The sequence below is a fragment of the Pistacia vera genome, unplaced genomic scaffold, assembly GCF_008641045.1.
Source record: "Pistacia vera cultivar Batoury unplaced genomic scaffold, PisVer_v2 Contig406, whole genome shotgun sequence".
Taxonomy (NCBI): Eukaryota; Viridiplantae; Streptophyta; class Magnoliopsida; order Sapindales; family Anacardiaceae; genus Pistacia; species Pistacia vera.
Genome location: NW_022196231.1, coordinates 478,529 through 492,220, shown reverse-complemented (window position 1 = coordinate 492,220; position 13,692 = coordinate 478,529). Strand labels below are relative to the sequence as shown.

Here is a 13,692-nt window from a genome sequence, read left to right as displayed (position 1 = left end):
GAAAGTACATACCCTACGATGATCGCCAACAGAGCTGAAGCGACAGATGCCCAAAAGCTTGCCAATGTGAAACAAACCACCCACCTCCATCACGCAGCCCCAACAGAAGCAATCGGAAATTGTATGACTGCCCTCCAACCTAACCTGCATATAGACCCTCCAGTTCTTCTTCATTAGTGGTCCCTGAGTATAATCTTAATGTTAAGCCGACTTAAGTGGTAGCAATAATGAAAGGGATGGGTCAGATAGTCAAGTGGTCACCCAAGCTTAGACCCAACGTTAAAAGGGACATGACCAAATGGTGCGAGTTCCACCATGATCATAGGCACAATACAACCAACTGTAACGCTTTGAGGTTGGAGGTTACAACCTTATTTAAGAGAGGACATCTTCGGGACCTGTTGATAGACAAGGGCAAGAGCACCATGAAAAACAGGGATGAGAAAAATCGGTCCTCCCCTCCCCCAAATCCAAAGCCAGAAGGTTTTTGCCACATGATATCAAGTGACTCAGAAATCAGTGGAGTAAGTTACTCTTCGGCAAAAAGGCATTGCCCGAGCAAGTCATCACTTTGAAGCCTGCTTTTCCCATCCACCCACACAAAAGCACACCCAACAGGTCATCTAGTTCGAAGATGATGAGCTAGTCACCATGATCGCATCACACCCTAACTGTCACCCTTACGGGGAAGTATGGTACCTTATCGCTTACAACCTCTAACCCATAGTCTTTATAATTTACGCTTCGAAAAATCTGCACAATCGATATAAACTAAATATAAAAAAAAAAAAAAAAAAAAAAAAAAAAAAAAAAAAAACAAAAACAACCAATAGGCTACCAATTTGGGGTTATGGGCTTCGAAGACCGGGGAGAAGGGGTTTTTGGCCTCGAGAGGATTGGGGAAGCAAATGCAAGCCCTACAGAGGCTGTTGTGGTAGGTTCTATGAGGTTGGAGGGTTGAGGATGGCAGGAGGTGGGGAATAGGAGGGCTCGAGGGCTGCCCTGCATATCGAGGGTGGCCATGCACAGCGCGCGCAGCGCCCATCCCAGCCACCACCTCCCACAAAAAGAGAAAAAGACAGAGAAAGAGAGAGAGAGAGAGAGAGAGAGAGAGAATCATGAAGATTAAGGGCTTGATTTGTTTATATACCCCTTTTGTATTCTCTTTGTAAGGCTAGCATTTTTCTTTTCGAATATCAACCATGATTTGTTAAGGAAGCTTTAGGATCGAGTATTTGCTGGAATATGGCAATTCGTCGCTGAAAATGAGAGAGAATCAAAGGTATTCGGCGATCTTTTTTGAGTATTTGGCTCTTAAGCATTTTGAAGGGTGGGGGTCGTTTTTAATTTTTAAAATTTATACAAACTTTATATTATAATATTACATATATATGTTTAAATCTTTCAATGTAATCCATTTTACATATTTATGACTCAGTATGCCAACGTCAGTTTTTTAAATTAAAAATATTTTAAGGTCATTTTTTAATGTAAATTGGGAGGTCGGCGAGTTAAATTTCCTCCGTTTCTCTTTTGTGTCCCCTTTGCAAAACGCACTCGGAGACTCGAAACTGACACGAAGAGACGGGGCAGTGATCAGAAACAAGCCAGGAATGGCTAGCGTGAAAGACATGCCCATCCTCCAAGACGGGCGCCGCCGGGCGGGTTCCCTCCGGTCCGATACGCCCGTCGATCCCCAACACGGGCCCCAGCGCCAGGCCATCTCTTGCTGCTTTCGGCGCTTTTCTTATGGAGGATCATGGTGGGCCAGGCAACAAGATCCGAAGGTAAAGAACTCAGAAATTTTGTTCTACATTGCTTAAAAATCTATTCTTTTGTTATTAGTGCTATATTATTGTTGCTTTTGTTGATCTGTGATATGGGTTTGTTGATTTCTGTTTTTATTAATGGGTCTGCTGCATAGGCTTTGGTTGTTTAGAAATTGGGGCTGGGAGTTAGGATTTTAGGGGTGTTTTTAATTGATGTTGGATAGATTATCTCATCACATGTTTCTCAGTGGCCCACGACCTAATTTAGTGAAGCAGATAATTGACATGAATTATTTTGGAAGACCTCTTCTGGATATTGTAACATTTGAGAAAACAATCAGTATTGAGTTGCTATCAGAATAGAAAGGATAAGCCTGAAATTGAACAACATTGATACCTTCTTATTTTAGCTAAGCAACACTAGGAAAAGAACAAAGTATTGTGCTCCATCCACTAAACCTCAAAAATAGGCCTGAGGCTTCTGGGGAGTAAGGATGTTACATACAGTCTAGAGTATGAGGTTCCTTTAACCAGAATGTCATATTTTATCATGCTTTCATTCACCATGTTTGTCGGAAGTAACTTATCATTCTCATTAGGGTCTATAGTCACACCTGTTATAGTTATAAAGGTATTCAATGTTCAAACTGATAAATTGATTGAACCATGGATTATTTCTCGGTCGAGATTAATGGTGTTGAATTACAGTATCCCCCTTAGGGAAATGCTCTGACGGGTTGAAGTACAGTCCTAGATACTATTCATACCTTGAATAAAAAAGCAAAAGAAAATAAAGGTTTCTTGATGTTGTTTTTGAATCCTCTTTGAACCCATCCTTGCAAGTGCCATGATCCAAGGTGATTTGGCTGAAAAATTGACTGAACTTTTCACATTCTATGCTTTGAACCAAGAATTGGATTTTGAAAATGGTGCCAAATGGTGTTTGATGTTGCTTGGTGGATTGAAGAACTTGCAAATTTTTAATTATGTAATTTTTGAAGTTTGGTTCTAAATTTTGGTTAGAGAGCATTTTAATTTGGTGGAGTTTCTATCTTGTATGTCAAATTAGTTCTTAAGCAAACAGTCAAGGGTGCTGTACAGCTGATTTTCCTGATGAAAATGGCCTTAATTTTCCTATTTTAATTAACAACCTTTTCCTTTTATATATCTTATGGCTTTGCATTCATGTATCCGTTGAGTGTAAGGTGGAGCATTGTTCTGCATTATTGTTGTGACAAGAAAGATGGTGGTTTTACCTTTGAGTCAAGGGCTCTAATGCACCTTCTAGATTTTGTTTCCTTTTCCTACACTCAGAGGGACCAAAAGTAGGAACATGAAGGTTTTGTTTTTCTAGAAATTTTGTGAAACATGTGATAGTGTAGAAACAAAACATGGGACACAGAGTATGTTCAAAACTGTTGGTTTGCCTTTTGGAAATTAAGTGAATACATATCTTTATACATCTGAGAGATGTATATTTGCTGTCAATATTCCAGGGTCATTGACAGCAAATGCACTTTGCTTATACATTTGAGAGATGTGCTCTAATATTATCTCTTCTTAGGTTTCATGTCTTAATATTGCTATATTCGTCAGCTTTTTGTTTTTCTATTCGATTATCCAAGAGTTGTTATGGAGACAGGGATTCGGAATGTTGAAAAGTACTAAGAAATTTGCTGCAATTTTATTCCACTATCAGAACATAGTTGAGTTGGTTAAGCAGCTTGAAAAGTAACCGTACAATATGCTTTTATTTTTGCAGGGCACTTAAGGAAGAAAAGTATGCAGCTCGCAGGGCAATATTGCCCATGCTTCAAGCTGAAGAAGATGAAAGGTAAATTTATGACATTTTCAAATTTCTTGTCTCCCACTTGTGCCTATTACGTTAACTACAAAACGTTTATATATGATTGCTGCTGTGCTTCTTGTTTAGGTTTGTCAAAGAGTGGAAGAAATATCTTGAATATGAAGCTGAAGTAATGAAGGATGTGCCTGGTTGGAAAGTTGGTGAAAGTGTCTACAACTCAGGTAAATGGATGCCCCCAGCAACTGGTGAACTCCGTCCTGAGGTGTGGTAATGATTTTTCAACCAAAGTTTCAGAGCTGGTTTATTATCTCTTCATGCAATTTTCTTGTGTTGCTTGGTGTAGCCCCCTTTTGAACGAAATAAAAATGTGCTGAAAGATTGGTTTACGTGTATTCAAAATAACATTAGTTTCTTCTTTTTACACCCTTGACATGATAATTTCCTCTGTTTCATTTAACTTGAAATCTGATACTCTATAGCAAGACTGTCTGTTCCCATGTTAAATGTTTGGCACGATATAACTGTTTTCAACATCAGCATAGAGGTGAATTCGTGGTTGGGGTATTTGAGTTCTATTCTTGCTGGTGAATTAATAAGATATCAACTTATGGAAGAATTTTTATTGTGACAATATATATTTCCCTTGATAGAACCTATTGGGGTTCATTAAGTTTTGTAAGTGGATAAGGTGACCACCCATTTGTTCCCCACATTCCTATGTGCAAATATTCTTCTTATGGTTTATTTATTTTGAATAGAAAATTTGTTTTTCTTTATGCATTTTTATGTCTCATCCATTGAAGGTTAGATTATTTGTGCAGTATGTTGATAAACATAAAAAGATATGTGATGATACAATTCCTTAATCAGTGAAAGTATATGCTAGATTTGTTAAGAGGCAACTAGAAAATTAGGAGAAATACCTTTTCCTAACCTTGATGATGATAGATTTATTCATGAATGCTAAAAGTACGCAGGGATGGATTGTCATGGTATATGTTTCGAATGATCAACAACTAGTCATATTGTAGAAGAGTTGGAAGTATAGCGAAATCTCCAGAGATATTGTAGAACTTGGGTTCTATCAATATTTTCACACCGACTTAGGGGGAGAAGATGATATTGAAGAGTGATTGCTGTTATTGTTGACCTTTGTAATCTCAGTACTGTTCGTCTGACACAGACTCTAAAACTATTATATAGAGGATGGAGAAGAAAAATGTTATGTTGGTGGGTTATTGTATCTTTTCTTGTGTGGCAATAGAATCCATCCTCATTAACTAGCCCAAGGCAATTTCCAGTATCAAAATACAAGAAACCGACTCTTCATAGGTAAAAACATCCGACTCTTTTTTTCTGAGCCCCATTGCCAGTGGCACCCAACAAAAATGAGTAGTCTCAAGGAAGTGCACACCAAATTAAAAATAAATTAACCTTTCATCCCAAGGGTATACTGTCCAAGATCATCATCGTTCGAATATCAGTGAATTACCAGAGGCTACTTATTGCTCTTAAATCCATATATTGATAATGTGAACCTTCAGTTTTACTCGAGCATTAATTGTTTTATATATATATATATATATATAAACTCATTGGCACTAAGTGTGAGTGAATGCAACACCTTTGGCAATTTCTCCTCTGATCACCCTATTAAAGCGGCCAATCCCACAGATGTGGATATATCTGGTCAAACAAATTACATAATATCATAAATATTGGGGGCAATGTTTTGAAACCCGATCTGGATAGTGACCCAGTCAGGCACCTGGATCCCGAGTCAAGCAGTCGAATCGGTTCGAACAGCTGGGTGAACCGGTTGACGTCATCATGTTGACGTGAGGATGATGACGCCAACATGACAAAACAATCCCTGAAACTTCTATGCTCTTTTCTCCCTTTTGCTTTCTCAGCCTCTCTCTTAACCTTCAAAACTTCATCCACAATCTAAATTTAAATATTCTGCATCTAAGAGTCTAATAATCTACAAAAGCACTTAAAATCTATAGGCCAACGAGATACAAGTGAGAAACAAGTAATCCACTACTAATTAAAAAATTAAAATAATAAGTAACTCACTACTATACCACCAAGTCGAGAGAGGATCGGTGCGGTCTGGGTTTCAAAATAGTAATTAGGGGTATTACTTGGCCCATACATGTTGTATACACATCTGATTGAACAAATTACATAGTATCATAAATAGCTATTGGGGTATTACCCATCCCTCAAGAGAGTTTACAAATAAACAAAGATGGTATCTTTCCCTATACTGAGATATACCCCTGAGATACACCTTGAAACAATGCCGAAGCAAACATAATATCGTTTATAGACAGATTTATATGGCAATAAATTAATTACGATACCCGAGAATCTGGCATGGTTACAAATGAAAGAACATAATTATTAATGTTTTTTTGATTAAAAACAGTAAACGTGTTTAAAGTAAACCCGATAATGGGTGTGATTAAACAGTTTCTTGCTGTGTCAACTTATAATACTAGAGAACAAGTCATTTATAGAGAGATTTATATAGCTATAGAATAATTGTTAGATATCCAAAAATTACATACTTACAAGTGAAAAAAAAAAAAAAACCATAATTTCTATGTATGTAATGCCAAACATTAAATATATTTAAAATAATTAACAATCAATGTAAATCCACGTACATCTGATTGCTCAAAAAATAGTCATAGAAATTCTGAAATTAGGTTTCGTTTACAGGAAACTAATTGATTAACATATTTGCTAGATTTTTTGAAAAATGTTATTCTAAAAATCTATTTTAAGTTGAGTTGAGTTGGATTAAATTGAATATGATAGAATTTTGAAAATGTGTTTGGTATAATATCTGAAAATTATATTAAAGTTAGATAAAATGTTGAATAGTTGTTTGGTACATTTTTTGAAAACATTTTCTGAAAATATTTAGATTATTTTTTAACCCTCTACATTTGTTAATTTAGCTAAACACCTCCCACAATAAAACTTTAAACATTAACTAAAACATCCTCCCAAAATCTGGTCGTCATCAACAGCAATCTAGCCATCGTTAACGGCCATCTAGCCATCGTTAACGACCAGATCTAGCCGATCGTGAGTTGTTCTGTTAGCGGTGGCAACGGCAACGGTTTTGAGTGGATTAATTTTCAGATTGGAAGGAGTAAAATGTAATTGTTTTTAGTTGAACAGAGTTGGAAAAATGTTTTGAGTTGAATATAATAAGATAATAGAAAACAAGTCTCCTCCTCTTTTCATTTTCAATAGAAAAAATCTTATTTTGATTTGGATTAATTTTCAAAATAATGATCCGAATAAGTAAACAAACATATATTTTGTTTTTTTAATCCAAATAGCATAACATAAAAATGATTCAAAAGAATGAAACAAACAGGGGCATAATTTTTGTATGAGGGTTCGATTTTAATAACAACCCAAATTTTAATTGACAAGGCCCCATGAAAATCTAATTAAAATAGTAGAGTAACTTTGCCTTCATTTATAAAATTTTTTATTTATTTCAATTGTTAGCAATTAAAATAGCTTACACATCAAATGGCCAGTAGTACATCTTCACCCATTGATTTTGATCCTTGCTTAAATAGAATCCAGTCTCTTTAACAAGCCAAAAGCAATTCCCAGTGTCACTGCAGACAGCAGCTTCAGTATCCATGGTGAAAACATCGATTCTCTTCTTCTTTGTGCCCCATTGCATGTCGCACCAGAAATAAGTAGGTGGTATAATCATGTGTACACCAAATTTAAACTTGAATTCACCTTTCATCCAAAGGGTATGCTCTCCGAGATCATCGTCATGTGAATAACAATGAATAATAAAAGGCTTTTCATTGCTCTTAAATCCATTGATTATGTGAACCTTGAAATAATGTCGAAAAAACTTGTCAACTTCTTCTGAAGAAGTTGGTGTTTGAGCCATGTGGATTGAAATTGATATTGATAGAACAACAATGAGAAGAAAATTTACCCCAGAGTAACTCATGCTTGAAGAGATTTTTGCAAAATTGGGTGGTTTTCTTGTATAGTATTTTAATGATTCCTTGAGAGATATATATGGGCATGTAATAATTGCTAGTAAATGCTGGTTACAAGTATTAAGAACTTCATAATGTCTATTTGTTAACACTTCTGTGATGAAGATGGACCTTGGACAGATGGCAACAATCCAGGGAGACAACACTGGTGACATGTGTCTCCATTTGCCAGGTCTCTAACAAATTCGCCAGGTCTTTAACAAACTAATATTCTCTGTGGTTCTTTGTTTGCTGTGCTGTCACTCTCCACGTATTGTAAATTGATCAGGAAGCTTCCTAAATTAGTTATGTAAAGGTGTATAAATCACGTGAAGTGTAATATGAACAATCATCTTCCAATATACAAGCTTAATATTCTTGCGTCTCTCTCTGGGTACTCCTTTCTCGTCTCTCACTCTGCTTTCTCTTTTTCTCACTTGGTATCAGAGCAAGTAAGAAGAAGATGGTAGACTCCACTCCTAGTGATTCCAACACCTCTTCTCCACAAACTATAAATGCCACCAACACCACACCTTCAAACACGTTTCAACCTTCCAACTTCAACTTCACTGTACCCACTAAGCTTGATCTCAAAAACTATCTTTCATGGAAGACTTAGGTAATACCTCCGATCAGAGCCAATGATCTTGAGGGCCTGATTGATGGAACTAAACCAAAACCAGCTCCCTTCCTCACACCAAGTCCAGGGACAACAGAAACTATCAACTTACCAAATCCAGATTATCTAATTTGGAAAAGGCAGGACCAGGCCCTCCTCGGCTGGCTGCTTTCCACCATCTCAGATGGTATTTTGAGAAAAATCAACAAGTGCAACACCTCTCAAGAAGTCTGGGACAGCCTCAAAAAATTCTATGAAGCTCAGTCACAAGCTAGAGTCCTTCACCTGAAACTCCAGCTCCAAAACACCACGAAAGGGCAATTGAAAGTAACTGAATTTTTTGATAAAATGAAGGATATTGCAGATGAGTCGAATCTGGCTGGCCACACTATCCTGGAAGAGGAACTCATCTTGCAAATATTAGGTGGACTGGGGATTGAGTTCGAAAGTGTGGTTTCAATTGCCACCTCTCTCAGAACTCTTCCCTCATTGCAAGAGACTTACACCTTGCTTCTCAACCATGAATCCAGATTGGAAAGGATGCACACCAACTTAACATTTGAGGTGCAACAAAATCCTTCCGCTTAGTTTGCCAAAAGCAACAACCCAAGACAATTTTCAACTCAACAAAGTCCTAATTACTACAATAGGAACCAAGCCAACAGAGGAAGAAGCAGGGGCAAATCCAAAAATTCTGGAAATAGGAATGGTTCTGGGACCAGACCAACCTGCCAGCTGTTTCTAAAATATGGCCATTCAGTCGAAGTTTGCTATCACCGATATGATAGAAACTTTGCTCCTCCAAATCCAGCAAACCAGAACCAAGGAGCACCAAATCAAGTTTATGTTGCAGCCTCCAGCCAACCATTTCCACCATCCGAATACTCAAGTGAAAGGGGATGGTACATGGACAGTGGAGCATCAACACACATCACCAACAACTTAAACAACTTAAGCCTAAAAAGTGAATACCAAGGACCAGATAAGGTAACGGTGGGAAATGGCCAAGCTCTCAACATAACCCATTATGGTAAGGGCTTCCTAAACTCTTCTTGCTCTACTCCAATATGACTAAAGAACATTTTAGTTGTCCCTAAAATCACTAAAAATCTCTTGAGTGTATCTTAACTCACCACTGATAATAATCTTTGTGTACTATTTCATGGGAAATATTGTTCCATCAAGGACAAGAAGGAGACAACTCTACTGGAATGAGTGGCTAATGAAGGGCTCCACAAGTTGAACCATCACACTGGAACAAGATTGAAAAACCCTAAGGAAAAAAGGTCCAGTGCTATCTCACTTTTAGCTTTCCAAGAAGTTGATTTTCAACACAATTCCTTCCTAGTTACTGAAAAAGAAACAAACCTTATCTCTGCTCATTGTAAACTTGGAAAGGATCACATTAATGAAATTTTGTCTGATTCAAATTCTTGTGTCAATGACAAAGTCACACTTGACCTACTGCGTAGACGTTTTGGACATCCAAACCTTAATACTCTAAACCATATCCTAAAGTCATGCTCCATCAAAATTCACAACTCCAAGAAGACCTCTCATCTAAATTTCTGCCAAGCATGTGAGCTAGGGAAAATGCATGAAATTCACTACCCGAATTCTCATAAAAAATCAAGTCATCCTCTATAACTAATTCATGCTGACCTATGGGGTCCAACACCTATATTTGCAGCCAATGGAGCTAGGTACTACCTTAGTATCCTAGATGATTACTCAAGATACACATGGCTTTATCCTATCACTCTAAAATCCCAGACCTTAGACGTTTTTAAACAGTTTAAAACCATGGCAGAAAAACAATTCAACAAGCCTATCAAAACCATTCAAACAGATATGGGAGGAGAGTTCATTGCCCTCTCCCATTTTCTCAAAGAAAATGGAATTGTCCATAGATTCTCCTGCCCACATACTCACTATCAAAATGGCAAAATAGAAAGGAAGCATAGGCACCTTGTAGAAACTGGTCTAACCCTCTTAGCCCAAGGTAGCATGCCTTTGGATTATTGGTGAGAAGCTTTCCTCACCTCTGCATACCTCATAAACAGAATGTCTTCTCCAGTCATTGACAATCTATGACCCTATGAAAAACTTACTCAAAGTAGACCCTATTACAGCTTCCTTAGGTGCTTCGGATGTGCTTACTATCCATACCTGAGAGCCTACAATAGACACAAGTTTGATTTCCACACCAGCAAGTGTATCTTCAGTGGCTACAACCCAAACCACAAAGGCTTCATGTGCTTGCATGAAACTGGTAGAGTTTATATTTCTAGAGATGTGATTTTTTATGAACATGACTTTCCTTCAACAAAATCATGAACAAGCTGCCACAAAGTCTGAACAACATTTCAAACACAACCCTTACCACCCAATTCCTAACAACCTACAATAGCATGAATCTCCACCAGTTTGATGGTTCAACAGTGAGCAGTCCACCAAAGGCAACTCCTCAAGTATAAGTTCACCACCTTCTCTGTCTCAAAATTGTGATAATCCATCCAATCAAGCTCAATCCAATCCTCCAGACAATGATCAAACTCCTGTAATCAATGATGAACTAATAGAATCTGATGAAACCACTCAAGGAGAAGCTCCCGAAAACACACACCCCATGGTGACAAGAGCCAAGGCTGGAATTTATAAGCCTAAGGTTTTCCAAGTGACTTCTGACACTGTCCTAACTCCATCATGCACTTAAGATGCTCTAAATCATCCGAAATGGAAAGGAGCCATGAAAGATGAATTCACTGCACTATGTAAAAACCAAACCTGGACCTTGGTACCAAGAAACTCAAACACCAAGACTGTGGGGTGCAAGTGGATTTACAAAATAAAATACAATGCAGATGGAAGTGTGTCAAGATACAAGGCAAGACTAGTGGCCAAGGGATTTCTACAGACTATAGGAGTAGATTACTTTGAGACTTTCAGCCCTATTGTGAAATGTAACACAATCAGATCAGTGTTAAGCTTAACCACAACACTAAATTGGGAAACAAGACAAGTGGACATCAACAATGCCTTCCTCAATGGAGAACTCACCAAGGATATTTTCATGGACCAACCAGAAGGTTTTGAGGATCCAAGACATCCAAACTTCATATGCAAACTCAATAAGGCACTTTATGGACTCAAACAGACCCCTAGAGCCTGGTTCCACAAACTCACAGAAGCTCTTAAAAGCTGGGACTTCAAGGGATCAAAAACTGACTCATCTCTCTTTTACCTACACCGAGGGAAAGACTTAATAATCCTTTTGGTGTATGTGGACAACATCGTCATCACTGGAAGTTCAAGCCATCTGATAAATCAAGTTGTTTAAGAATTGAAAAACAAGTTTGCTTTAAAGGACATGGGAGAGCTATCCTACTTCTTAGGAATTGAAGTAAATAGACAAGGGTCCTCAATGCACTTGTCTCAATGCAAACATATCTAGGACCTTCTTATTAAATCTCATATGGAGCTGAGTAAATCATGTCCTACACCAATGATCACTGGGCACAAATTTACAAGTAACGAAGGAAAGTCTCTGCCAAATCCTTCCTTATATAAGGGCGTAATAGGGTCTCTGCAATATGCAACAATTACAAGACCTGACATTGCATATAGTGTGAACAAGTTGAGTCAATTTATGCAACATCCTTTTGAAGATCATTGACAGGCAGTTAAAAGGATCCTAAGGTATTTAAAAGGAACTTCAGAGTATGGCCTTCTCTACAACCTAGGGGGAAAGTGTGAAATCCAAGCCTACTCTAATGTAGATTAGGCTGGTGACATTGAGGATAGGAAGTTTACAGGAGGCTATTGTATTATGCTAAATGGAAATCTAGTAGCATGGAGCTCAAGGAAACAGAGAGGGGTGTCCAAATCAAGCACTGAAAGTGAGTACAGAGCTCTTGCTCAAGCTGGAGCCGAAATAGCCTGGCTAACTTCTTTGTTCTCAGAATTGAGAATATGGATTCCTTCAACACCAAGAATCTGGTGTGATAATGTTAGTGCCGCAGCTCTCACTTTGAATCCTATCTTACACGGGAAAACCAAACACATTGAGGTGGACATTCATTTTATAAGAGAAATGGTGAGTAATTGAGACGTTGAAGTCAGTTACATTTCATCAAAAGAACAGGTAACAGACATATTCACAAAGCCAAGTCCTAAGAACCACTTTGAATGGATTAGAAACAAACTTAAGGTCCTACACAGAGACCTTAGTTTAAGGGGGAATGTGAAGAAGATGGACCTTGGACAGATGGCAACAATCTAGGGAGACAACACTAGTGACATGTGTCTCCATCTGCCAGGTCTCTAACAAACTAATATTCTCTATGGTCCTTTGTTTGCTGTGTTGTCACTCTCTCACGTATTGTAAATTGATCAAGAAGCTTCCTGAATTAGTTATGTAAAGGTGTATAAATCATGTGAAGTGTAATATGAACAATCATCTTCCAATATACAAGTTTAATATTCTTGCGTCTCTCTCTGGGTACTCTTTTCTCTTCTCTCACTCTGCTTTCTCTTTTTCTCACTACTTCAATTATATTTAGAAAAATTCTCTTAGTGTATGTTATAAGTCTTTCCTTTTATTATTCGTACATTAAATTTTAAAATTATATATTTTAAATGGTTGAATTTCATTCAAAATAGAAAGAAGTGAATATTAGACTGGTGCATAAGATTCAAATTTTTCCCACCTTCTCTCTCAAAATTTCTCTCTTTCATGCACTCTTTCCATTATTTTCACGTCATTTCTATGAAAATTTAAAATTTTGTGCAATTATTATGTTGCGTGTCTTTCTAATTTGAATAAATTTCAGCCAAAAAAAAAAATAAAAATTAATAGCTAAATTTAAAGTTACTATAGTAAAAAGTAAAAATTATTAAGACCCCTTTATTAACTTAATACTCCTTTCACTTTAAAAAAGAATGTCGGGAAAATTAATTAAAATATCATTTTAAGTTTGAAATGAATTAAATAACTATGAAGTTTGAAACTTTTTATTAAATGACTATTCGGTTAAGCGATATAAGTTTATCGCTTAAGTGATATAGACTTATCTCTTAAGCGACATGTGTTAAATTACTTAAGCGATAAAGTTCATGGCTATTTAATTCATTCCAAATTTATGATGGTGTCCCTGATATATAAGAGAAAAATTTATAAGAAATAAATGACATATAGAGAATTGTCAAGTCAAACAATATTAGGTAGAGTAAACGATGTGTTCCCACCCAAAGATTAGCAAAAATCCAAGTTCCCACCCTTAAATTAACACCGTGAATGATTTTTGGATTCTAACACAATATGGAAACTGCTATTATCGAGCTACCTTTACAAATAAGTTAGTAAATTATTTTTTAACCCCAAATAGATTTGGATTTTTCTAGCAGCCGCAAGGGAAGGGAAAATAGGGATAAAAGACTCAGATTCGGTCAAAATGGAGG

General features: G+C 37.1%; 1 protein-coding gene and 1 pseudogene across 1 annotated transcript; one reads left to right on the top strand and one right to left on the bottom strand.

Moving 5' to 3' along the window:
- Positions 1 to 227: 227 nt before the first annotated feature.
- On the top strand, positions 228 to 4,255 carry LOC116142275 (annotated as a pseudogene).
- A 2,871-nt stretch (positions 4,256 to 7,126) lies between these two features.
- LOC116142274 (S-protein homolog 1) lies at positions 7,127 to 7,519 on the bottom strand. Its single transcript, XM_031427714.1, has one exon. It carries the CDS (start codon positions 7,517 to 7,519, stop codon positions 7,127 to 7,129), a length of 393 nt encoding a protein of 130 aa, XP_031283574.1.
- Between the last annotated feature and the right edge of the window lie 6,173 nt (positions 7,520 to 13,692).